The 24,798-nt window shown below is 39.7% G+C and overlaps 2 protein-coding genes across 2 annotated transcripts in view; both read right to left on the bottom strand.

Annotated features, from left to right (window-relative positions):
- LOC130923173 (CSC1-like protein 2) overlaps nt 1-15,786 on the bottom strand; it is a 40,149-nt gene extending 24,363 nt beyond the window's left edge. The window contains exons 1-11 of the mRNA XM_057848686.1: nt 15,754-15,786; nt 15,562-15,670; nt 15,363-15,433; nt 14,303-14,383; nt 14,094-14,208; nt 9,162-9,295; nt 8,932-9,069; nt 8,701-8,854; nt 3,165-3,271; nt 2,995-3,081; nt 2,813-2,878 (exon numbers count right to left, since the gene is read on the bottom strand). Coding sequence (XP_057704669.1) covers nt 2,813-2,878; nt 2,995-3,081; nt 3,165-3,271; nt 8,701-8,854; nt 8,932-9,069; nt 9,162-9,295; nt 14,094-14,208; nt 14,303-14,383; nt 15,363-15,433; nt 15,562-15,670; nt 15,754-15,761 — 1,070 coding nt within the window. The 5' untranslated portion in view covers nt 15,762-15,786. The remainder of the gene's footprint in view (nt 1-2,812; nt 2,879-2,994; nt 3,082-3,164; nt 3,272-8,700; nt 8,855-8,931; nt 9,070-9,161; nt 9,296-14,093; nt 14,209-14,302; nt 14,384-15,362; nt 15,434-15,561; nt 15,671-15,753) is intronic.
- Nucleotides 15,787-15,844: 58 nt separating this feature from the next.
- On the bottom strand, nt 15,845-16,423 carry LOC130923234 (CSC1-like protein 2). The gene is made up of 4 exons (XM_057848777.1): nt 16,301-16,423; nt 16,197-16,234; nt 15,977-16,119; nt 15,845-15,867 (listed from the first exon to the last, which is right to left on the bottom strand). Exons 1-4 carry the CDS (start codon nt 16,421-16,423, stop codon nt 15,845-15,847), a joined length of 327 nt encoding a protein of 108 aa, XP_057704760.1.
- Nucleotides 16,424-24,798: the final 8,375 nt, after the last annotated feature.

Raw genomic sequence — 24,798 nt, forward strand, 5'->3', positions numbered from 1 at the left:
TCTATCAGTTTTGCACATTGAGAGACTGACATTCTTGCCCATTCTTCCTTGCAAAACTAGCTCGAGCTCAGTGAGGTTGGATGGAGAGTGTTTGTGAACAGCAGTCTTCAGCTCTTTCCACAGATTCTCGATTGGATTCAGGTCTGGACTTTGACTTGGCCATTCTAACACCTGGATACGTTTATTTTTGAACCATTCCATTGTAGATTTGGCTTTATGTTTTGGATCATTGTCCTGTTGGAAGATAAATCTCCGTCCCAGTCTCAGGTCTTGTGCAGATACCAACAGGTTTTCTTCCAGAATGTTCCTGTATTTGGCTGCATCCATCTTCCCGTCAATTTTAACCATCTTCCCTGTCCCTGCTGAAGAAAAGCAGGCCCAAACCATGATGCTGCCACCACCATGTTTGACAGTGGGGATGATGTGTTCAGGGTGATGAGCTGTGTTGCTTTTACGCCAAACATATCGTTTTGCATTGTGGCCAAAAAGTTCAATTTTGGTTTCATCTGACCAGAGCACCTTCTTCCACATGTTTGGTGTGTCTCCCAGGTGGCTTGTGGCAAACTTTAAACGAGACTTTTTATGGATATCTTTGAGAAATGGCTTTCTTCTTGCCACTCTTCCATAAAGGCCAGATTTGTGCAGTGTACGACTGATTGTTGTCCTATGGACAGACTCTCCCACCTCAGCTGTAGATCTCTGCAGTTCATCCAGAGTGATCATGGGCCTCTTGGCTGCACTCTGATCAGTTTTCTCCTTGTTTGAGAAGAAAGTTTGGAAGGACAGCCGGGTCTTGGTAGATTTGCAGTGGTCTGATGCTCCTTCCATTTCAATATGATGGCTTGCACAGTGCTCCTTGAGATGTTTAAAGCTTGGGAAATCTTTGTATCCAAATCCGGCTTTAAACTTCTCCACAACAGTATCTCGGACCTGCCTGGTGTGTTCCTTGGTTTTCATAATGCTCTCTGCACTTTAAACAGAACCCTGAGACTATCACAGAGCAGGTGCATTTATACGGAGACTTGATTACACACAGGTGGATTCTATTTATCATCATCGGTCATTTAGGACAACATTGGATCATTCAGAGATCCTCACTGAACTTCTGGAGTGAGTTTGCTGCACTGAAAGTAAAGGGGCCGAATAATATTGCACGCCCCACTTTTCAGTTTTTTATTTGTTAAAAAAGTTTAAATTATCCAATAAATGTTGTTCCACTTCACGATTGTGTCCCACTTGTTGTTGATTCTTGACAAAAAAATTAAATTTCATATCTTTATGTCTGAAGCCTGAAATGTGGTGAAAGGTTGCATGATTCAAGGGGGCCGAATACTTTTGCAAGGCACTGTATATAATGGAATTAGATAATATTTTATCATTATTGTATGTAATGTATTAGGATCATGGAAGGTCCCACTTTTTGGGGGGGGGGGAAGAATATATATATCCTGCATATACATAATATAATAAAACTATATATGGAAACACAGCATTGGCCTGCTTACTGTAATCCATGACTGTACTAGTGTTAGTTATTTTATATTATAAAGTATTATTGTATTATTGTGTATATACATATAGTGACTGCATCAAGATATAGTCATTTTAAAAATTTAAGTGACGGGTAAAAATAGATTATGACCGGATTTTTATGACCCTGTCAGTCAAAATGACAGACAACGAAAAAGTCTAGCGCAACCTCTGATAGAACTAGATGCAAAACGACAGACGAGACTGCGTTAGCAACATTGAAGTATTGAAAACTAGATGCGTTAGTAAACAGCTGCCATCTTAAAGCAGAAGACTTCCCTAGTAGGCTGTTGTGAACCTTCCAAGCGAACCTAATTAACTTTTTATCAAAAATACTCCTAAATCGGCAAAATCTTGACATGAATCTATCTTCAAAACAGTTTTAAAACTTTCACATGTTGAAAGTAGACAGAAGGGAAATTATGGAATAACGGGAGCAATTTTAACAACTTTAACATTTGATTCGCAAAATTGAAAATGAATTTAATGTAGTTTAAAGCTGCAGATACTGAATGGGGACTTGGGTATTTACTGTTTTAAAATGTTAACTTGATACTGAAATAGTCGTTTATTTAAACCTAAGAGGCTTTTTTTTCACAATTTTTGTAACTAATGCACGAAACATTAAAAGCATCTAATAGCTTGGGGGATTTGTGGGATTTTCCACTGAGGTTGTTTGTGTGTTTTGCTTTTTTAAGACAGTTTACAATATTATTTGCACGTTTTACTGACTATGCCATTTCTGTTTGTTATTTATAATATTTTGTGTTTGTCACTGAATAAACAGGTCAGTTTCTTGTTACCAACCGTTGTGTGTTATTCAAACCCACCTAATTCAGCTGGCTAGTTGTTATCAAGAGTACTAAAACCTTTTTGAACATGAGTCTGACAACTAAGTAAAGAGGCCAAATAACTTTAAACTTTAACACATGCTCAGATAGGTTGGTATCGGTATCGGCCAGTATCGGTATCGGATCGGAAGTGCAAAACAATATCAGTATCGATCAAAATTGCAAAAACCTGGATCGGGACATCCCTAGCTCCTGTTTTGAAAAATGGGCAATTGTGGCTCATTTTGCTGTGCCAGGTAACATGATTTTTCAGGTGGCTGTAAAATTCCTGTTCTATTAATTTCAAAGAGAAATTACCATTTGAAGTAAAAACATTTTGCGAGACGAGTGTGGTAAACTTGTATCCCAAGTGACCACAATTGCGTACCACCGCTATCGAACATGCAGGTTTTTGAGGCATTTGTTGATGGCAGAAGGCACGTACTACTTACGCAAATTGACGTGTCGCATCAGCCAGGAACTTAGCTTCAACAATCCATTTGAAAAAAAACTCCAAACTGCAGGAAACAGTTCAATATCATAAGAGTTTGGTTTACCGCAAGACTCAATTTTTAATTCGTTTTTTTTTCACAACACTAATAATAATTTGGGGAAAAAACAACAACAACCTTACTTGCCAATGCCTAGGGAGGGCAGTAGCAGGACCATTATGGTATGAAAAATATAGCACTTATGCATTGTCACTTGGTTTTCTGTTGACCTGTGGAAAGAGGAATAGCACAGACTAGATTAATGCATACTCAGGACATGAAAAATTGGGTAGTCTGGATTGTGGAACCTCACCGAGTCCAGTGGGACTCTAAACTAGATGAGTAGTAGACGATGGTAGGGAGCAAGGTGGAGAACAACCACAGGAGGAAGGTGGGTAAAAACTGAGTAACCAGTGGATTCTGGGGATAAAGCAGGCCAACATATCGAGTAATTAAGACAAAACACTGGATAACGATGCACTAAAGGGATTTTTGTACAAAGCACAACAGCTGTGTATTCATGAAGTACATATACAAACATGCTGTCAGTATCAGGATGAACTTTATCATCCCAAAGGAGAATTTGCTTTGAACGCTGCAACATTGCTGGATTTGCATACACAAGAGGAGGCTACAAACATAAAAACATTAGAAACATCAACAGCAGGCACAGCAAGCACACAAAGCAAATAAGAGTCACTTCTAAATAATGTGGAAATGTGCTTTAAATAAAACAAAGAAATAGGAACAGTAAGCAATCCAGTAAAATATGAACTAGACACATGAACAAAAGTGTGAAAACAGTTAAACCAGTGCTTCACAATTATTTTTGAAAGGTGTATCACCAGAACCAATACACATGAAAGTTAGTATAAGTTAATACAATATACACAATGATACATACAATTTATTTTTGCATTGATCATTTAGCCTATCCATTAACTAGGTTCATATTTGTGAGAAATAGTAGTCCTGACACCCGTTCAATAATCTGTTTGGTCTTATTAATGTCCCGTCCCCACCAAAAGTGTACATGCAGGTTATGCTGTTATAACATCCCTACCAATGTTGAGACGAAACCTACGCCATTGCATCTTTGTCACTAACGATAACAGCATTGCAAAGATGGGAACAGTAATTAATTAGATTACTCGCTACCGAAAAAAATAACGCCGTTAGAAACGCTGTTATACTCTAATGCCTTGATTAACAACACTGGTCTTAAAAAAAACTTTTAAAATGGTGCGAGAATCCCGAGTTATGTACATTATTAAAAAATATGACATCAGTGTTTGAGTAAACTGAGAAGACAACTACTGTACAGTGGTATGAAAAAGTATCTGAACCTTTTGGAATTTCTCACATTTCTGCACAAAATTACCATCAAATGTGATCTGATTCTTGTCAAAATCACACAGATGAAAAAAACTGTCTGCTTTAACTGAAACCACCCAATTATCCATAAGTACATATTTTAATGAAGATAGCATGCAAACAATGACAGAAGGGGGAGATATAAGTGAACCCTCTGCCTAAAGAGACTTAAAATGTAATTGAAACCATTTTTTACGAAACAATTTAAGTCAGGTGTGTGCCCAATCACTGATGAGTGCTTTAAAGCTGCACTGCCCACTAGAAAACAAACAACCTGGTAGGAATTGTCTTGATGAGAAGCATTGAATGATGTGCATCATGGCTCGGTCAAAAAAGCTGTCTGAAGATCTGCGACCAAGGATTGATGATTTGTATAAAGCTGGGAAAGGATACAAAACCATCCTTAAAAGTCTGGATGTTCATCAATCTAATGTCAGAGTTGTCTACGAGTGGAAAGAGTTTGGCACTGTTGCTTCTCTCCCAAAGAGTGGCCATCCACCAAAGATGACGGCAAGAGCTCAGCGCAGAATACTCAGGGAGGTAAAAAAGAACCCTAGAGTGTCTGCTAAAGGGTTACAGAAATCAAAGGCACAGTCCAATATCTAAGTGCACACATCGACTACAGTATATGTAAAACTATGGCCAAGAATGGTGTTCACGGGAGGACTCCACAGAGCAAGCCACTGCTGTCTACACATTGTTGCTCGTTTCATGTTCGCAAAAAGGCACTTGGGGCTGTTTTGCTACCTCAGGGCCTGGACAATTAATGTAAGAATGAATTCAAAAGTTTATTAGGATGTTTTGCAGGAAAAGCTGAGGCCTTCTGTCAGACAGTTGAAGCTAAAAAGAGGATGGATGCTGAAACAAGGCAATGATCCAAAACATAGAAGTAAATCAACTTCAGAATGGTTTCAGAAGAACAAAATACACATTCTGGAGTGGCTAAGTCAAAGTCCAGACTTGAACCCCATTGAGATGCTGTGCCATGACCTAAAGACTGCGATTCATGCCAGACATTCCAGGAATCTGACTGAACTTTTTGTGAGGAAAGAATGAGGCAAAATTAGTCCTGATCGATGTGCCAGACGGATCTGCAGCTACAGGAAGCGTCTGGTTGAAGTCACTTCTGCCAAAGGTGGGGCCACAAAATATTAAATGTGATGGTTCACCACTTAATTGTCCCCCCTCTGTCATTTTTTGCTTACTATCCCCAGTAAAATATGAAAACCTGTAAATGTTTGGGTGGTTTCAAGCAGACAGTTTTTTCATCTGTGTGATTTTGACAAAGATAGATCACATTTGATGGGGATTTTATGAAGAAATGTGAGAAATTCCAAAAGGTTAGCATACCTGTTCATACCACTGTATATGACACTGGATATTCTGTAAGCTAGACGACAACTTTTTTTTTTTTTTTTTTTTAAATCCAATATATTAATTGTGGGTGAGGCTGGAGGATCAATTTGGCCTATTGAGCCGGAAGCCTTTTGGGCCAGTTTGCAAAGCTTTCGTTTTATTTTTACAGACAGTTTTAAACAACCAAATATAGGACAAAATTACAAAAGAAACTTTTGGTGCAATGGCTGCACTTCATATTATTCATTGAAGTGTATGGGAGTACCACATTGAACATGGTAATTTTAAATCCTTTTCAGAGCAACATCTACCATGACTAGACATGATCTTTACATGGTTTTAAAATAAAAACGATAGCCATAATCTTGGTGAAGTGGAGTCTGTAAACTTTGATGTTGTGAACTCTCCTGTTAAATTCATCTGTCTGGAACTGCAGTGACCAGAGTTGTCCATAACGGTGTCATTTTTTTTCAGTCGTGAGTACCGTATTTTTCGGACTATAAGTCGCACCTGAGTATAAGTCGCACCAGCCATAAAATGCCCAACGAAGAGGAAAAAAACATATATAAGTCGCATTTTGGGGGGGAAATTTACTTGATAAAATCGAACACATAGAACAGATATGTCGTCTTGAAAGGCAATTTAAAATAAAAGTACAATAGAGAACAACATGCTGAATAAGTGTATAGTATGATAATGTGACATGATGCATGAACAACGAAATGCGAACGTGGCTGGTATGTTAACATAACATAGCTATTAAGTTATTCAGCTAACTATAGCATAAAGAACATGCTAACAAGTTTATCAAACCATCAGTGTCACTCCAAAACACCAAAATAACATGTGAAATGATATAATAATGTGTTAATAATTTCCCACATAAGTCGCTTCAGAGTATAAGTCGCACCCCCAGCCAAACTATGAAAAAAAAACGACTTATAGTCCAAAAAATACGGTAATCTAATTAATTACTTTTCCCATCTTTGCAACGCCCTTAGCGTTACTGAGGATGTGAAGGTGCGTGTTACTACAATTTGGTTGAATGAAGCGCAAGTTGTCCAATTTTGTCAGACATCTGCCTGCCTGCCCTGGAGAGTGCAGAGTGGGGAGGGTTAGGGGGGTGACGCCGTTGCGAATGTGATGATGATTGGCTAGGTGGCTCGGAGCATAGCATTCACAGTCTCCTTAGCATTAGCATTTAGCGTGGTGAGCATCATCTTTAACTCTCCTACAACTTTTTTTTTTTTTTTTTAAACATCGTTTGTGGCGTCCAGGTGAGTACAATTAATTGAAAATAATGTACTGTTTTCCTGCTGCATGTGCATTATCATCACCAATTTGGCATTGTTCTTGCAGATGCCACAATATACCGTAATTTTCAGACTATATGGTGCACCCCACCAAATTTGACACGAAATGACATTTGTTCATAGATTAGCCATGCTAGAGTATAAGCCGCAGCAGTCCTCATTGTATAATGGGATATTTACGCCGAAAGATATTAACCGGTAACATTTTATTTGACAGTGGCATCATAAGATTGTCAAAAGGCCAAATGAACCACCATGACGCTTTGAGCCAATTGGCTGCAAAGCTTCATTGCTTCAAGAAGCTTCATTTGGCCATCACTGCTCCCTTGGGGTAGACAGTCAACCTCTGCTGCCACCTGCTGTCAACACTGTTGTCGTCCAACATGCCTCCTAGCATGCATTGCAGCGCCACAGATGTAAATAATCAAAATTCATGTTCTGTGTTAATTATTTCTTCAGTTACTCTTCCAGTTGTTTCAGTAATTGCTAGTTGTGGTATTTGGTAACACATTATTTGACAGTGGCGCCATAAGACTGTCATAAGACAATCATAATTATGACATGACTACTAATGAATGCTTATAACAGATGTCATTTAGTGTCTTCCGGCAATTCACTTGGAATGGATGTATAAGAGCCAAGCTGGACATAACAAAGTGACATATTTTGCCGGATGACACTTAATGACATATGTCATAAACATTCAGTAATGCCAATGTTAGTGTCATGTCATTATTATGACGGTCTTATTACACCACTGTTAAATAAAGTGTTTATTACGAACCCAATTAAATCAACAAATAAGCCGCACTGGACTATAAGGCGTGGGATTCAAAATGAGGGGAAAAAGTAGCTGCTTATAGTCTGAAAATTACGGTAATAGTTTGGGTGGGATGGGGTTTATTACCAAAAATAGTCACTTGCCCTAAACTTTTCTTGAATGACGAATCCATGAACCCTGTGTGATGTTTTTTAATCGAAACAACTAGAGCAAAACAGGAGAGGCAGTGGATTTAGAGCCTCACCTGCATATTGAAAATATATCTATACATATCAGGGGCATGACGATACACACAAGTCACAGTTCAGTACGTACCTCGATACGGGGGTCACGGCTCGGTGCGGGTTCAGTACAGCAGGAAAAACGAAAAGGCTTTTTTTCTCACAGCATTTGAAAGTTTAAGTTTGTCTAACATTATACTCTTATATCAGTGAATTTTAAAAAAAATGTCAAAAGTGTGACCTATGTTAAAAAAAAAACAAAAAAAAACAGTTCAATTCACTCAGTTGATATATAAACATCTTTGATGTGAAAGATGTTGTAGAATGCATAATGTAATAACATGTAGAAGATGAAAAGTAACATCACTTAGTTTGCTGAGTAACTAATTACTCTTACAATGAGGTAACTGAGTTTAACTCAACTCAAGTAGTTTGTAACTGTAGCTAATTACTTTTTTTTAAAGATTAACAACACTGGCAATGATGTACCCAAAATTGGTTAATTTTACCCGTAACGAGGAGGGTTAACTTCTAATATACTCACTAGCCAACACATTTTCTGAGTTCAATATAGTTGGGTAATCTGGTACAGTATCTCAAAATGCCACTGAATTTAAATCACAATAAGAACATTGGAACACAACAATGTTCATTGTCTGATTTATGCTTTTCAGAAAATTGGCTATAAAATTTCACCAAATCAGTATGGGTTGGAAAAAACAGTGCTATCTACAACTGGTGAGATTATGGCGCTCTGTGGAAAAAGCCTAATATTCTACACTGATTCTAAACCTGTCAACTCACGTTTAGGGTTTCCAATGTGTCAGTAAGATTGAAGTCATCCAAAGTGGCTATTATGATGGTCGGAGTTGTAAAAAAAAAGAGGAGGAGGATGAGTAGAAAATTGATGACAAAAAAGCGTAGCCACCACAAGATCCCGCCCACTGCCAGATGGTTCCTATGATATAAGAGCTGTTCAGAAGCAGCCAGGTATAAAGCGAAACACAAGTCATGTCTTTTTGTATGTCATCTTACCAGAGGACATTATGTGGATCGGGTGCAGAGCTGACAGTCCACTTATCTGTCTTAAGCTTGACGCTCATCGATGAGGTCTTGGATTCTTGACGACAGTGACAGCCACGATATATGCACATGTTGAAGTCCCTTAAGATTCTGAAATGAGCCATGTTTCCAGATAACACACCATCCAATTACAGAGCAGCCTTAAATGTTTCTTGGGAAACAACTTATAAAATAGGACTTACCTTTCAGCTATGTCCTCGTTCTGAAAAGTGACAAAGACCATTTGTAAATGTTTCTTCTGAATTTTCGCTTTCTCCTCCATGAAGATCTGCGATAATGATTCCTCCAGCTTGGCGTAATACTCGACTGCCTCTTCCTGCGGAGGGTCGATTTTAGTTAATCAGTGTCACCCCTCCACCTACTGGCGTGCACACATAGATGCCAGGTGATGCTCAAGCACTGGTCTTTGCCTTCTTAAAGAGCAGGTGCCCTTATCAAGGTTATTAAGTCATCATCATTATTACGTTATTAATGCATGTGCCCCCAAGCGCTGCAGCCATAATCACTGTTTGAGCGCCCTCTGTCCTCCAAACGCGAAAATGGTATGGTATGAACACAACGTGATAATTCATCCGCGTGACTAAGGAGAAAATAATATCGCAATAATGACAGTCTGGCTTGAACATCGTTAGCCATAATTGCCTTAGTAATATCTCTGACTTCTAAATTGTTGCCACGACAACAGAGAAAGACAGGAAAGCTTCGCCCAGGCACAGGGATCTCCCCCGGGCTCCCCCTGGAGCTCCCAAGAAAAAATAAGGTTTTTTTTTGTGTGTGTGTGTTTGTTTCCCGAAAACATTAAAATATCTACATTGCTGGCCAAAAGTATTGGCACCCTGCAATTCTGTCAGAAAATGCTCAATGTCTCCCAGAAAATGATTGCAATTACAAATGCTTTGGTCGTAATATCTTCATTTATTCTGCTTGCAATGAAAAAAAAAAAACACACAAAAGAGGATGGGGAAAAAAAAAAATCATTATCATTTTACACAAAACTCCAAAAGTGGGCCGGACAAGTCTTGGCACCCTTTGAAAATTGGTCGCCTTCTACTGGCAAGCCAATCAGGACAAAGAGGCCTATTCTATTCTATGGCATTGGGCTGCACTAATGATTATTTTTATAATCGATTAATCAGACTAAAACAATTAAAGGGATAAATGTCACTGTTTTTCAATTACTTTCACAATTCAACTTGTTGTTTTAGACATGTTGTACGCTGCTAGCCAAAAGTATTGGCACCCCTGCAATTTCATCAGACAATGCTCAATTTCTCCCAGAAAATGATTGCAATTACAAATGCTTTGGGCGTAATATCTTCATTTATTTTGCTTGTTATTAAAAAACACAAAAGAGATGGACAAAAAAAATTAAATCATTATCATTTTACACAAAACTCCAAAAATAGGCCACAAAAGTATTGGCACCCTTTGAAAAATCATGTGATGCTTCTCTAATTTGTGTAATTAACAGCACCTGTTACTTACCTGTGGTACATAACAGGTGGTGCCAACAACTAAATCACACTTGCAGCTAGTTAAAATGGATTAAAGTTGACTCAACCTCTGTTCTGTGTCCTTGTGTGTACCACATTGAGCATGGATATAAGGCCACAGAACTGTCTGAGGACTTGACAAGCAAAATTGTGAGGAAGTATGGGCAATCTCAAGGCTACAAGTCCATCTCCAAAGACCTGAATGTTTCTGTGTCTACCGTGCGCAGTGTCATCAATAAGTGTAAAGCCCATGGCACTGTGGCTAACCTCCTTAGATGTGGATGGAAAAGAAAAATTGACGAGATTTCAACGAAAGATTGTGCGGATGGATGATAAAGAACCTCGACTAACATCCAAACAAGTTCGAGCTGTCCCGCAGTCCGAGGGTACAACAGTGTCAACCCGTACTATCCGTCGGCGTCTGAATGAAAAGGGACTCTATGGTAGGATACCCAGGAAGACCCCACTTCTGACCCAGAGACATAAAAAAGCCGGGCTGGAGTTTGCCAAAACTTACCTGAGATAGCCAAAAACGTTTTGGTAGAATGTTCTCTGGTCAAATGAGACAAAAGTAGAGCTTTTTTGTAAAGCTGCACAATAATATCGGTTACTGATAATTATCGGCTGATAATGGCAATTATGACGTCACAAAGATAATCCAGATTTTAAAAAATTCAACCGACAATGCAATCCGATATATACTTGATTTAGCCTGCAAATGTGCGCATCCGAAGGAGTTTTGTCCAATTCAGCACCGCCGTCTCAACCCCTCCCTTCTCTGAAGCCCCTGAGGGAGGAGGGGTTGAGGAGGCGGAGTTACACAACAGAAGCAGTTGGAGATCATGGCGGCTGTTACCAGCATGGCTGGATTTATCCGTGTGTGGAAAAAAACGACGCTCTCGCCATCTGCAAAACATGCACTGCAGAAGTTCCACGAGGCGGAAAAAAGCGTCCTCATTCAGCCCAAAGCGCGTGGTAAACTCCAGCTAAGGCTAAACCGACTACACCGGCAGAAGACTGACAGTTGACAAGTAGCCGTCTTCCGACGGAGGCCGCCGCCCTGGCCGGTCCTTGCAGGACCTCCGGCGAACACCCCGGTTTCTCGAGCGTTCTCCCACTGCGTGCAGGACACAAGGCGTGCGCCTCCATCTGGAGCAGAGCCGGGCCCCGAATACGCCGTGGCAAGCCGGCCGGGGCGGGCGGATATCCGGTACGAATGTAGCTGCCGGTTAGTCCGGTTCAACTCATCGAGCACCACGGCCAGACAGAGGCCTGGTGCGGGTGCTAATTTGCCGGCCGGACGGATTGAAGGGCACAGGCGGGAGGAGATTCCTGACGAAAGACGTTTTTTTACCGAAATGACTCGAAAGCCAAACCCCCGGATGAAAAAAATAATGCAGTTTATACGACCACCATTCTTCGTGAAAAACATGCCGATCACATCAGTTTCACCATGGACAATTGGACAAGTGATGTCAAGTAAGCATGCTTATCATGAGGGCACAGTGGTTAGATGATAATTTAAACATGCACAAAACCACACTCACAAGAAGTCAGTCAGTCAGTAATTCAGTACGCTGTAAATTCATGACGTCTTAATCAGATTATTCTTCTTAAATCTAGTCAAATAATTTTCCCCATCTTGTTTTGAGTGTTAAAGACTAGTTAACAGATGAAAGCGCCAGATTATTCCACTTACTTGAAGTACGTAAATATTGCCATTTGTTCTTATTCAACCCATACATCTACAAAAAAATTGGTAATTTTTCACCAAAATCAAGACAAAATTTGCTTTCAATTAATGCTTTCAACCATACCTATTCTTGAACTAAGATTTCTGACATTTTTTTTTTTTGGTGCTACAATGATTTTGACAAAGATCAGATCACATTTGATGGTGATTTTATGGTGGTTTTATGCAGAAATGTGAGAAATTCCAAAAGATCTAGATACTTTTTCATACCACTGTACATTCTGGCACTTTAATTTTTCAATAAATTATATTAATTACTAAAGATGCACCGATACCGATACTAGTATCGGTAGGGGGCGCCGATCCAGCCCAAAATGGTGGTATCGGCGAGTACCAACAAAGACGGCGCCGATACCTTTTACCGGTCCATTATTATAACATTTGACCGCAGCCTTTTTTTTTTCTCCTGGCGCTCACTACACTTTGTCTCTGTGTTGTGTGATGACACGTGAACACCAAGCAGCTATCGCTATTGGCCTGCTCCAGACCAATGAAAACGGGCCAATAGCCACTTCTGACCAATGACAAGGCCGACACGGCGGCCAATAGCCACTTCTGACCAATGACAAGGCCGACATGGCGCTGCCGAGAAATATTTCAAAATAGAAATCCCGTCAATTAAAATCAATGGCTGCATGCAAGATTTGCGGCCTGAAAGTTTCGAGATGTGGAGTTAAATCGGCCAGTTTCAATACCTCGAAGCTGATAAAACATTTGAAGACGAAACGTGAACGAACACAACGAGTTTGAGCTCTGCTATCCAGAGGAAGGGCGCTGGACAGGTGCAACAATCTCTGGTCAGTTCACTACGTCATCTTTACTTTGTCTTTTACTTAAAGAAATGCTGCAGTAATTTGGGAACTGTTTCCAAAGTAGGGTTGCCACCTTTCAGAAATAGAAAAAAGGAGGCTAATAGAGAGACGGGATGCTGTGGTCAATTATTATTACTTATAATTGTTAGCGTCCGCAAATGCGGAAACAAGGTTGGACCTCGAAGCGGACAACAAGCGGGGGATATGTACAAGGGTTTAATGATTGCAAACAAAAAATAACACGCGATCGCGGGATAGTAGAAATAACAAAAGGAATCCGTGACAGCAGGTCGACGGAGCTCAATACTACAAACTCGAAGGTTAACTAAGACGATAGGCAGCGAGCCAAAAAGCCAAAATAAAAACACTCAAATACCTGCACAGGGTAGAGGTTACAAACGAGTGCAGCACACTAACAGAAATACCCAATGCAGGGGCGTAACAAGCAAATGTAGCAAGACTATAGTGCGAGATGTGAAATGGCGATCAGCAAAGCAAATATCTCGCCAGTCTTCTCTGAGCTCACCCGTGCTTAAATGCTGCGTTGATGAGCCCGCATTGGATTCAGGTGCGACGTCAGGAACGCCCCCACTAACAGCCCAGCAACAAAACACAATCTAACCAGCAGCAGAATGTGACAATAATTTCATGAAAGTTGCACTGCTTGGCTTTTGAGAGGTTTAAAAAAAGTTTACTCAGTTCATTCAGAGTTTATTATTATTAACTTTATTTTACTTTCTTACTGTTGGGCTAGTATTATACTTTGTACTAGTCTTTTTCCTATTTTGCAAAGGTAAGCAAAAGCCTGACAAAGCCTTGATAGCAATGATTTCACATCCAATTATGTAGCTCTTTGGGGGAAAAAAAAAAAATATATATATAAACCGGGTGGTATCGGTATGGTATCGGTATCGGCCGATACTGCACAGCCAGGTATCGGTATCGGGGCCAAAAAATGGTATCGGTGCAACACTATTACTGACTGACAGCAGCTCTTGCACATAGTCAAAAACGACCCTGCAGTTAGTGTCAAATTTAGGATGATGTGGTTCTGACCTGCTTGTAACATTTGAAACACCAGAAATGCCTACAAAACTTTGGAGTCATCATTGCAGTGGTGCCCTGAGCCTGCAGTTTAAGGTAGTGGTTTTTTTGGCTCTCCGCCCTCTTCCTGTACACAAAACATAACATTTTTTTCAAACCACTGCTCGGGCACAGATGGGATGAAGATAATCAAATAGTCATATAAGCGGCTGAACACTTACCGTTTATTAAACAGCTCCAAAAGTTTTGAGAAGTCATAACAGATACGTATATCTTCCACATGACAGTATTCATATGCCTGCCTATTAAAGATTAAAGCAATGAAAGTGAGAAACGTTCAAAAAAAGAATTGTAACCAGCAGTTTTAAGTATGTCATGCAACTCAGCTGATTTTATTCACTGCAGCAGTTAGTAAGAGTTTAGTAGATGCCTTGTGTGATAGCTTGTATCCTTTTCTAAAAATCCAGGCAAACTCAGTTGACATCTTTTTTCTAATCAAATCTAATCTAATCAATGTGACATTTGCATGGATGCACAAAAAACATCTGCAACTTGCTCAAAGAAATGAGAAACTGCTTTTTTGATGTGCACTAGTGATACGATTTTGCGAGGATTGAACAAGTAGTTTTGAGAATTTCAATTCTGATCTGAGAAACGTACCAAAGCAATTGAGAAAAACAAAAAAAATTAAGTTCTGCTCAAATATTGCTATTTAAATTCCCGTTGACATTTATTCTGCAAGTTTTTAAAAAAAATAAAAGTTTCTTTCGTAGTTTTTTTTTAAAAACGAATGTTCAAATCGAACGGTATATCACCTGAACCAATACAAAGGAAAGTTAGCATAAGTTAATACAGATTGATTTGGCATTGATCATTTAACCTATCAATTAATTGGGTTTATATTTTTGAGAAGTGTAGCTCTAACGCCCATTCACCAAATCTGTTTGGTCTTATTAATGTCCTGTACCCAGCAAAAAGTGTACATGCAGGTTATGCTGTTATATCGTCCCTACCAATGTTGAGACCAAACCTACGCCCTTGACAATGCAAGATAACTTTGGGTTGAGAGAGACTTGAAAAGTATTAAGGAAAAAAAAAACAAAAGATTCATGAAGACATTCTTTTTGTTATAAATGCTAAAGGCTGTCCATAAAATAGAGGGACATTAATGTAGTGCGCAGTGAAATTACCACCTGGCTTTCATCAAATGCATATTACCTGTATGGTGAAATATTAAAAAGAGGAGAAACAATCCGTAGAAAAATCCTCAGTAGCCCTTACTCAAAGTGATGCTTTATCTCCACTGCTTCTGCATCTTTGGGGATTCCAGTCACCATCAATGTAGAGTTCGCCTACAGGAATGAAAGGCTTTGTTTTATGTTGCAACTTTTTGGCTTGTGTCATTATACAAATCAGTCATTTGTGGGCAATTTTATCAAACAGACTATTAGGCGTTTTTCATGACAACGATGCCACCCACCCGTTCGTCATCTCTGTCGTGCATTTTCCACGTGTGCCTTCTCATGCTGTATACAGTCAAGAAGAGGTAAAATACAGAAAACACATTGTGCACCCACAAACCTAGCTCACTGGGCAAAAAGATGACAATAAAGGCATTCATTCATTCAATCAGAGAAATGCATTTAAATTAGTGAAATGAGAAATAACTTACTTATGCATATTATCAATAGTCGTTATTCCAAAATAACGGTCCGATTCTGTGGACGGATATTAGAACGGATATTAGAACATTACTAACAGTATCAGTGGAGATTTTCAAGCATGCCTAACGGGCAAAATGAAAATTGAATTTCGACAAAAGTGCTACAATTCGGAGTTCACTTGTCACGCAACATGTCAGCAACAAAATATTAAAAGCTTTCCCACAAACTTACCAAAACGTGTTCCTGAATAATTTAAGGGAAAGATGACGCCCATTGACAATGCAGTCAAAACTATTAACAGACCAATGATGTGACGCTGGAAGGACAAATAATTAATCACATCCCCCTCACACTTCCTCCTTATTGCATTTTCACTGCAATGAGATCACAGTAATACAATCAAAAACATATTTAAAATTGCATTAGTCAGTTAAGTTTTTCAATAGCTTACCTGATGTGGAACATATCATTAATCCACGACACTATACGCTTGGAGAACAAAAGAGAAATGTCAAGGAAAGTCAAATTTTGAGGGGCTAACATCCACAAACTCACTGTATCTTTATCACTTTGTCGTTGAGAAGGTGTACTGGATGAAGAGGAGGAGTCGCTGTTATCATCGATGATGTCCTCTATGTTCGATATGGCCCTGTAGATAAAACACTGTATTTGCATCATGTCTGTAGAAGAATAGTAGTGAAGAGTAGTGGTCTGACAAAATATTGAAATGATTACCGTAATTTTCAGACGATAAGGCGCACTGAGTATAAGCCACCACCCACCGAATTTGACACAAAAACGGCATTTTTCATAGATAAGCCGCACAGGACTATAAGATGCAGCCTTTTCTCACTATATTAGAAGTTATAAAAGTCTGTCATAACACCAAATGAACCCCCATGAAGATTTGAACCAACTGGAAGCAAAACTTTATTGCTTCAAGAAGCCTCATTTGGCCATCACTGCTCCCTTGGGGGAGACATTCAGCCTCTGCTGCCACCCACTGTCAATTGTATTGTTGTCCAACATGCCTGGACTATAAGCCGCAGGATTCAAAACGAAGGAAAAAAGTAGCGGCTTGTAGTCCGAAAATTACGGTATATATCATGATACTTTGCATCCCAAAAGGTTGCCGATACGCTCATGCCAAGGATCGAGATATCGTTTTAAAGAGGTGTCAATGTTTGAATAAAAAATAAATAAAATAAAGAACCAACAAATTGCTACGAAAATCTATAAAATAGTGTCTCAGTTAACTCATTGGCTACCATTGACGGCGCTCAACACCCAATCTATTAAGACAAGGAAGGGCCAATGAACGTTTATTCAAAACCAGAGCATTCACAGTCACTCTTTCCGATTTTCGGAGCATTTACAGGTCACTTTCTGTTGAGTTTGAGTCACTGCCTATTCATTTGGGAGATTCCCGGGTTACTTCCTGTTCTTTAACTCAAAATCAACAGGGCGTGACACATAAAATGCCCCAAAATCGACAAAAATGTGACTGAAAATCACTGACCTCGAATGGCCCAAAATGACCTCATTGCCTGGCATTGGCTGCCACTGATAGCTATAGAAGTGGGAGGGGTTCATTTGCTGCCACCCTATAGCTTTTCTGTTTATTGGTTGTTTCGTAGAATATCCTAGAATGAATCATTGTATTGCCATATCGTGAGATTGTTACTGTGAGCATTGTATCACGTATCGTGAGGTACAAAGAGGTTCCCACCCCGAATGAAGAGTGTACAGATGCTAAAAGCTTTATATGCATTACCCACCCAAGTATTACACACACTGTAAATGCTAATATACAACTTTATTAAATGTGTTAAGTGAACCAAACTAAATGTTTAGAAGTAGTAATTTGGAGCTGGAAAACATGCTTAACTTGATATTTCTTAGGATAGGTTCATACCGCAGGTCTTAATGCACAAATCAGATTTTTTTTTTTTCATATCGTTTTTTTTGGCGTGCCCCTTCAGACTGCCCGTAAACTCGCAGTCACGCGCTAAGCAAAATTGACCCGCATGCGCAGAAGCAGCAAAACAAATTACAACACATGCTGGCTCTGCGTCATTCTAGGGCAGGGGTGGGCAAACCGGTCCTCGAGGGCCGCAGTGGGTCCTAGTCTTTGTTCCAACTGACCCAGCACAGATAGTATAACCCAGTGCTTCTCAATTATTTTCTGTCACGCCCCCCCAAGGAAGACGTAAATGTTTCGCGCCCCCCCAAACTCTCTGCCGCCACTGTAAATAGTATCATTTGTCTATAAAATTACTATTATAAATATGCATCTGCCTAACATTGTGTCCTTTTTTTCTAATAAAGAAAAAAAGTAACATAGATCAACTTATACTAAAGTATAACTTTATTAACATTGTTTTGTTTGTAACAGAGAAGACTTGACGTGCATCAATTTGCCTGAATTTTGTAAAAAAATTCACATCCAAACTAAAAAATACACTCAAGGTACATTTTTGACCATTTGATACAGAAAAATAAAATGTAATAAAATCAGTAAATAATAACAAATTAAAATTTATTAGAAACATTCACTCATGAGGACAATGTGCCAAAAAATTTGAACGAAAAAACAAATCTGAATAAAAGAAAAAGTGTCCTTGGACAAGACAGTTTTTATTTTTGCTGCTCACTGTATTTACCTCCTTTGCAATGGTGTGGAGTTATTTTGCAATGAGCATGCTAACAATGCTCACTGGTTTACTGATATAACACTGACAAAGCAGGACGATTGTTGGCAATATTCGGCACGTTTTCACTCAAAAAAATCAAGCGGCTTAACAATGAGATTGGGGTCTAATGTCTTTAAGTGGCGTCTTAATGGAGTGGCGTCTTAATTGATTTGGCTTCTGGCTGTCTGCTATAATTATTTGTAGACACAGTAAACAGTGGTCTTTCATCATCACCCACTGTATTAAAAGTCAAAGCTAAAAGGCAAACGGCACGAAAAAGCGTATTCACGGCGGCCGAGGAAGAACCGTAGGTGAGGGCGGTCGTCGTGACGATCCCAAGCCGAAAATGGCACTTCTCGGGCGGCGACGTGAGAACCGGTGTTCGGCCATTCCTTACTACGCGGCGAAACGTCCTACACAAAGCTCAGGGCGCTTGCGCGTGCATCCACACGCATGCGCACATCGGTTAGAAGCGGCGAGTACTCACAATTTTTGTTTTTATTTAGTTATTTAGAACCTTTTCACTGCCTCAAAGATACTTTTTGCATGTATTACCCTCTCATACTTTTAACCATTGTGTTTTTTTTGTGTTAGCTTTGAAGCAGTTGACCACATTAGTCACGTAGCGTATTTAAACCGTCCTTATTGGATATAACTACATTTAAGTATTTTCTGCAGGCATTTTTTTAGTACTTTATTCCTGTATGCATCTAAACAAAACAAGTTTAGAGCACACGGTAGTACTTTAGGTGTCAAATTCGACTAATGTAGTAGGTTTCGCCGATGTAGCATATTTTGGCAGAACACCGGACAAGACAGTGGGTCGCTGCGTGAGTGAGTCCGGTCGGAAAACGGCTTTCGAAAACGGCGGTGGCACACTGCTCTTCATATCTGTTGTCTGTGTGTGCTGAGTGCTCTTCCTTAGTTCAAAAATACTGCGCGCACTCTGAAAATGAGAGCGCCACTGCCACCTACTGAGTGGATGTGCAAGTACACTTTATTCCAGTACGGCAAAAAAAAAAAAAACATGTTCTCCGAGGTCACATGCGCCCCCCCTGGCATCGCTCTGCGCCCCCCCAGGGGGGCGCGCCCCACTATTTGAGAAGTACTGGTATAACCAATGAGGTTTCAGCAGAAATGAGAAGCACCTGACTGCAATCGACTGATTGCACTTGTAAAACAGCAGATTGGTGAAAATGTGTCCTCTTAATGGGTTGCAACAAAAAACCCGCACCCACTGCGGCCCTTTGTGGAATAGTTTGCCCACCCCTGTTCTAGGGTAATCAGATTTTGATTTCCAAAAAGAGGACACAAATAATGGAGACAGACAGATAATTGGCCGCCCGATTATCGGCGCCGATATTTGGAAATTGTCGTACATCAGTATCGGCCTTTTTTGAAATGCGACCGGCCGATATGAAAAAAATCACTTTAAAACTGGATTATTTTGGAAAACATGCAGTCGCGCTTCCCTCTCCTGCACAAGTATTCACCCCGTCCTTTGATTGGTTAAATGGCCATAGTAGAGTTGCATTTGTATTGCGTCTTTTCACCTTTTTAAGGCCCTGAAAGCGCTTCACACTATATCCTCATCTGCCTTCTGGTGATGAAGCACTAGGAGCAACGTGGGGTTTTGTATTTTGTTCAAGGATACTTATAATAGGCCATCAGAGCTTTCTTTTGTGTGGAAAAATTTTTGAGTGCTATTTATTTCGGCTTTGATTCAACTTTATAAGAGATGTTTCTGAGTCTTGGAAATTCAGACTTCTGGAGTTATAATTTTCCTATTTGTGTGATTCAATAAACACAATTTAGGTATTTCAATGAAGCTCAGCATTGGCATTATTCAATTTTTTACTTTTTAAAATTTTTTACACTTTTATTGCAAGTGAAAAACCCATATCGGTCCATCTCTAATGAATAACAGGCATAAACTAGCCATGCAAGCAGGACTTAGCGGGCCCTCGCAGTTTGGCGCAACTCAGACGTCACACAAACTTGGACGGCACACAGGCAGGCCGGGGTAGTAGCAGATCGTCCCCCTCTCATCATCTCATGGGAACCTAACTTGCCCGAAACTCGCCTCTTTTTTGGGGGGATCAGAAATACATTCACACACCTAGAAAGACCCTACTGAAGAGGGTCCTACAAAAAAGGAGGTGACCCTGAGCTGTGCAGCCACACCCTTATTCAAAATCAAAATGAATCTTCTAATTGGGCCAATTCGACCAAGTGTGCAAAATTTTGCGGCTCTATAAGTTGCCTAAGTCCATGAAAAAAATCAGCTTTCTTTTAACGGCGAACACAGGGTCGTCATGGCAACAGACAGAGCCATGGGCCTGAAAGGGATCCTCGATCTTAAAGACATGTAATTCTTAAACGATAAAAGTTAGTATGAGTTATAATAATTTGGTATTAAAACTCATCTTAATGTTTTCGTTTTAATAAAATTTGTAAAATTATTTTAACTGATAGGTCGCCGTTCTTGTTGACGTCGCAGCGCAGTGACGAGACATGGCCCGCTGCCAAACTTCCAGCGTGTCACTCACTTCCAGCACTGTCGGTCGTTCACAAGACGAGCAGCGAGGCAAAATGCAGAGCAGGAAATACCTGATGAGACTGATGAGTTGGGCAAAACTGGTGGTGTACTTGCGGCAAGTGCGTCTCAATGACAACGGAGCGAGAGAGTGTATGCTGTTGAGAATTCCGGTTTTTGTTAGCAGATCTTCAAGGTGAGCTATTGCGTGATCAAACTTATTCCGATATAATTATGTAGATTGTTAGCATCCAGGGCTATCGTGTGCTTTACATACAGTACAGGCCAAAAGTTTGAACACACCTTGTCATTCGTGCATTTTTATTTTCATGACTATTGACATCATAAACTCTCACTGAAGGTAATAAACTATGAATTCACACGTGTCAGGATTGGAACTGTGTCGTGGCAAAGTGTCCTCATTAAATTCGTCATCTGACAGGAACAAATCCTGGAATCGAGTGTCCTCCATGTTTTGTACATTCAACTCACGTTTAGCTACGTAAGGCTGGTCCTTATTAAGTGCCCGGCGCGCATCAGCTGGCCACTGTACAGCTGCTTCGGACGTGTCTGGATCAGTTTGAGTGGCAGCATCACTCATATTAGGTGAATACTGAACAGACACACTTACTGCCTGATGAACTGACAGTAGAGGTGAATGATTAGCTTCCTCTGTGACTAGCGGTACGCCCGAAGGTTCGCCTACCGCTGTAGCGACAGGAGTGGCTTGCCTGCTTATTAAGAGAGTGGCCAGAGTTTCTTGTCTTTGGTGCTTTATTGCGCGTATTTCACTCGCTATCCGAGCGCGTGGAGGCTTCTTGTGAGGGAAAATAGTTGGAACAGCATTTGATTTTAGTTTCCGCTTATATCCAACCGCTCTGGTGAGCTCTTTCATAAGTTGTCGTCGACTAAAAGCCTCGAACGTGGTAGGTGAAAATGGCGAGAACAAAGCCTTGGATCTTTGGGAAGTTTTGTCAGTCTACAGGCATTTTCCCTAACCTTTCTCCTCTTCTTGTCAATAGGAAATCTGTGGAGACTCCCCTTGTTTCCATTTGAGTGGAAATTCTATCCAAAAGCAGCACATCGTGGCATTTTACTTTTAGCAAGTTTAGGCAGCAATACACAATTGTTGCACCCAATTTGAAACGTCCCATTTACGTCATCACTCAGACCCGCAAAACATGGCGCCAACTATCGATCAAAATATGTACGAATATTTTAAAATGTTGCCATTAACATTTTATGTGCTTTTAACAACATATTTTAGTACAAGAGAACAATTGTGATTTATTAGTGTCATGTATAAGTAATGAGACTTTCTGTTGCTACTAGTTGGCGCTGTAGGGTTGATGCAAATGACCCCTACAGGACCCTTTAGGGCAGGGGTCTCCCAACTTTTTCCTGTGAGGGCCACATAACTTTTCCCTTCTCTGATGAGGGGCCGGGGTCAGTTTGTAACAGAAAAAGTGTGACGATTGCAGGACTGCCTAAATGTAAAAATGTATTGTTTTTCAGAAAGCCACAATCAAATAACCCTTTCTGGATTCTTCACGGAACAAAAGTAAATAAAATATAAATAATAATATAATATAACAATAATATATAATAATAACACTATTAATTAAACAGATAATAACCAAATAACCCTCTCCGAGTTCTTCACAGAAAAAGGCCAGGAAATAAATAACACTATTGAGAAAAAAATAAAAAATAAATAAAAATGCTCTCTGGTATTGTTCAGGGGGCCGGACCAAATGTGGAGGCGGGCCGTAACCGGCCCGCGGGCCAGAGTTTGGCGACCCCTGCTTTAGGGTATGAGTCTCAACAAGCATGGGAAGTTTGGCGCAGATACGTTGTATATCTGCCAAGTTATGACTGTTCAAAATCTGTGGTGAGACAAACAACAGTCTTTTTCACTTTCCTGTTCGGACCCCTCCGCTTCAATGAAACCTCAATATTTTTCATCAGGCACCTGAACACATGTCTTAAGGCTGCCCTGATGCAGGTTTAAGGTCAATTGAGTTTTTCCCCTTGGAGGAGGAGCCTGTCTAGTAAAAAAGGGCGAACATTGGCAAAAATGTGAATTGTTTTCCCAAAGTTGGAAAACAACAATTTACATTTTTGCCAGTTTTGTTCATGACATACACAACAATAATATAATGAAGAAATCTCATAATACTTACAAGATTTATATGTATGTTATAATTTCAAGAATTTAGACAAGGTGAAGAAGGTCCCAATTGATTCATTGGTTATCAAAATAGTTGTCGATTAATTTGCTAGTCGAATATTGTTGCACCTCTACTAGCCTTAGTTAAGTCAAATTAAAATATATTTTGTACCCAGTGTTCTTTGGGCGTTCTTTCAGGCATGCACGGATCTGCCTCGTGTATTTCGCGCTTTTCTGACACCAAAACATTCCCGCACACATCCACTGTGAACCGCGCCGTCAATCAGCTCTCTTCGGCACCTTTACTTGCTTTACTTACTTCACATCGATTTGATAAGTAAATATTTTACTCACTTATAAACTGTCTAAGGCAACGTGACAGTTCATAAAAGAGTAAAACATTGCAGGGACTTACTTAGCTACTTCGCTGCAAAGGATTATGGGTAGTTGTTGCAACCACGCCTGAGAGTAGTGATTGCTGTTCTTATGTAATGTGTGTTCTGTTCAATAAAAGCGTTGTGTCTTGGGGTCATACTCTGTACATGGCACAAGAACAGTCAGTATTAATAACAGAAGTCAGTTTCTATCATTCTTCTCCAAATTGCCCACCTCAATATTTGCTTATCAAAATGATGTGAAGTAAGTGAAGGCGTTGAAGAGATAAGTGAAAGTATTTAAGAGACCTCTGGTTATGCTATACAAGGTTATAAGGTGATTGTTAATTTCACACCAAGCATTAACAAAGCATTCAACAGTGTGTCAATAGCCAATGTCTCTTGTGTCTGAAATGCATTGTTAAGGATTTTAAAAGTTTAATTTACCTGAATTAATCCATTAAGTGTTCTCCATTTATTTGAGGGTAAGGTCATTAGGGTTTGAAAATGTGTTACTGATTAAATCAGCATGTGCTGTTCATACTGTAGAATTATTTCAGGTAAAAAAAAAAAAAAGAAGTCCATATGAATTAATGAGCAGCACTAAAGCTAACTACAGTGGTATGAAAAAGTATCTGAACCTTTTGGAATTTCTATCATTTCTGCATAAAATCACCATCAAATGTGATCTGACCTTTGTCAAAATCACACACAGATGAAAAAAAAACAGTGTCTGCTTTAACTAAAACCACCCAAACATTTATAGGTTTTCATGTTTTAATGAGGATAGTATGCAAACAATGACAGAAGGGGGAAAATAAGTGGACCCTCTGCCTAAGGAGACTTAATGAGCAATTGAAACAATTTTCACCAAACAATTTAAGTCTGGTGTGTGCTCAATCACTGATGAGTGGTTTAAAGCTCCCCTGTCCAATATAAAACACACAACTGGTAAGAACTCTCTTGATAAGAAGCGTTGTCATCATGTCCATCATGGCTCGGTCAAAAGAGATGTCTGAAGACCTGCGATCGAGGATTGTTGATTTGTATAAAGCTGGGAAAGGATTAAAAAAAAAAAAAAAAAAAACATCTCTAAACGTCTGGATGTTTATCAATCCACAGTCAGGGAAATTATCTACAAATGGAGTTTGGTACAGTTGCTTCACTCCCAAGGAGTGGGCATCTACCAAAGATAAAGCCACGAGTTCAGTGTAGAATGCTTAGAGTTTAAAAAAAAAAAAAAAAAAGAACCCTAGAGTGTCTGCTAATGACCTACAGAA

Source organism: Corythoichthys intestinalis, chromosome 10, assembly GCF_030265065.1.
Source record: "Corythoichthys intestinalis isolate RoL2023-P3 chromosome 10, ASM3026506v1, whole genome shotgun sequence".
Lineage (NCBI taxonomy): Eukaryota > Metazoa > Chordata > Actinopteri > Syngnathiformes > Syngnathidae > Corythoichthys > Corythoichthys intestinalis.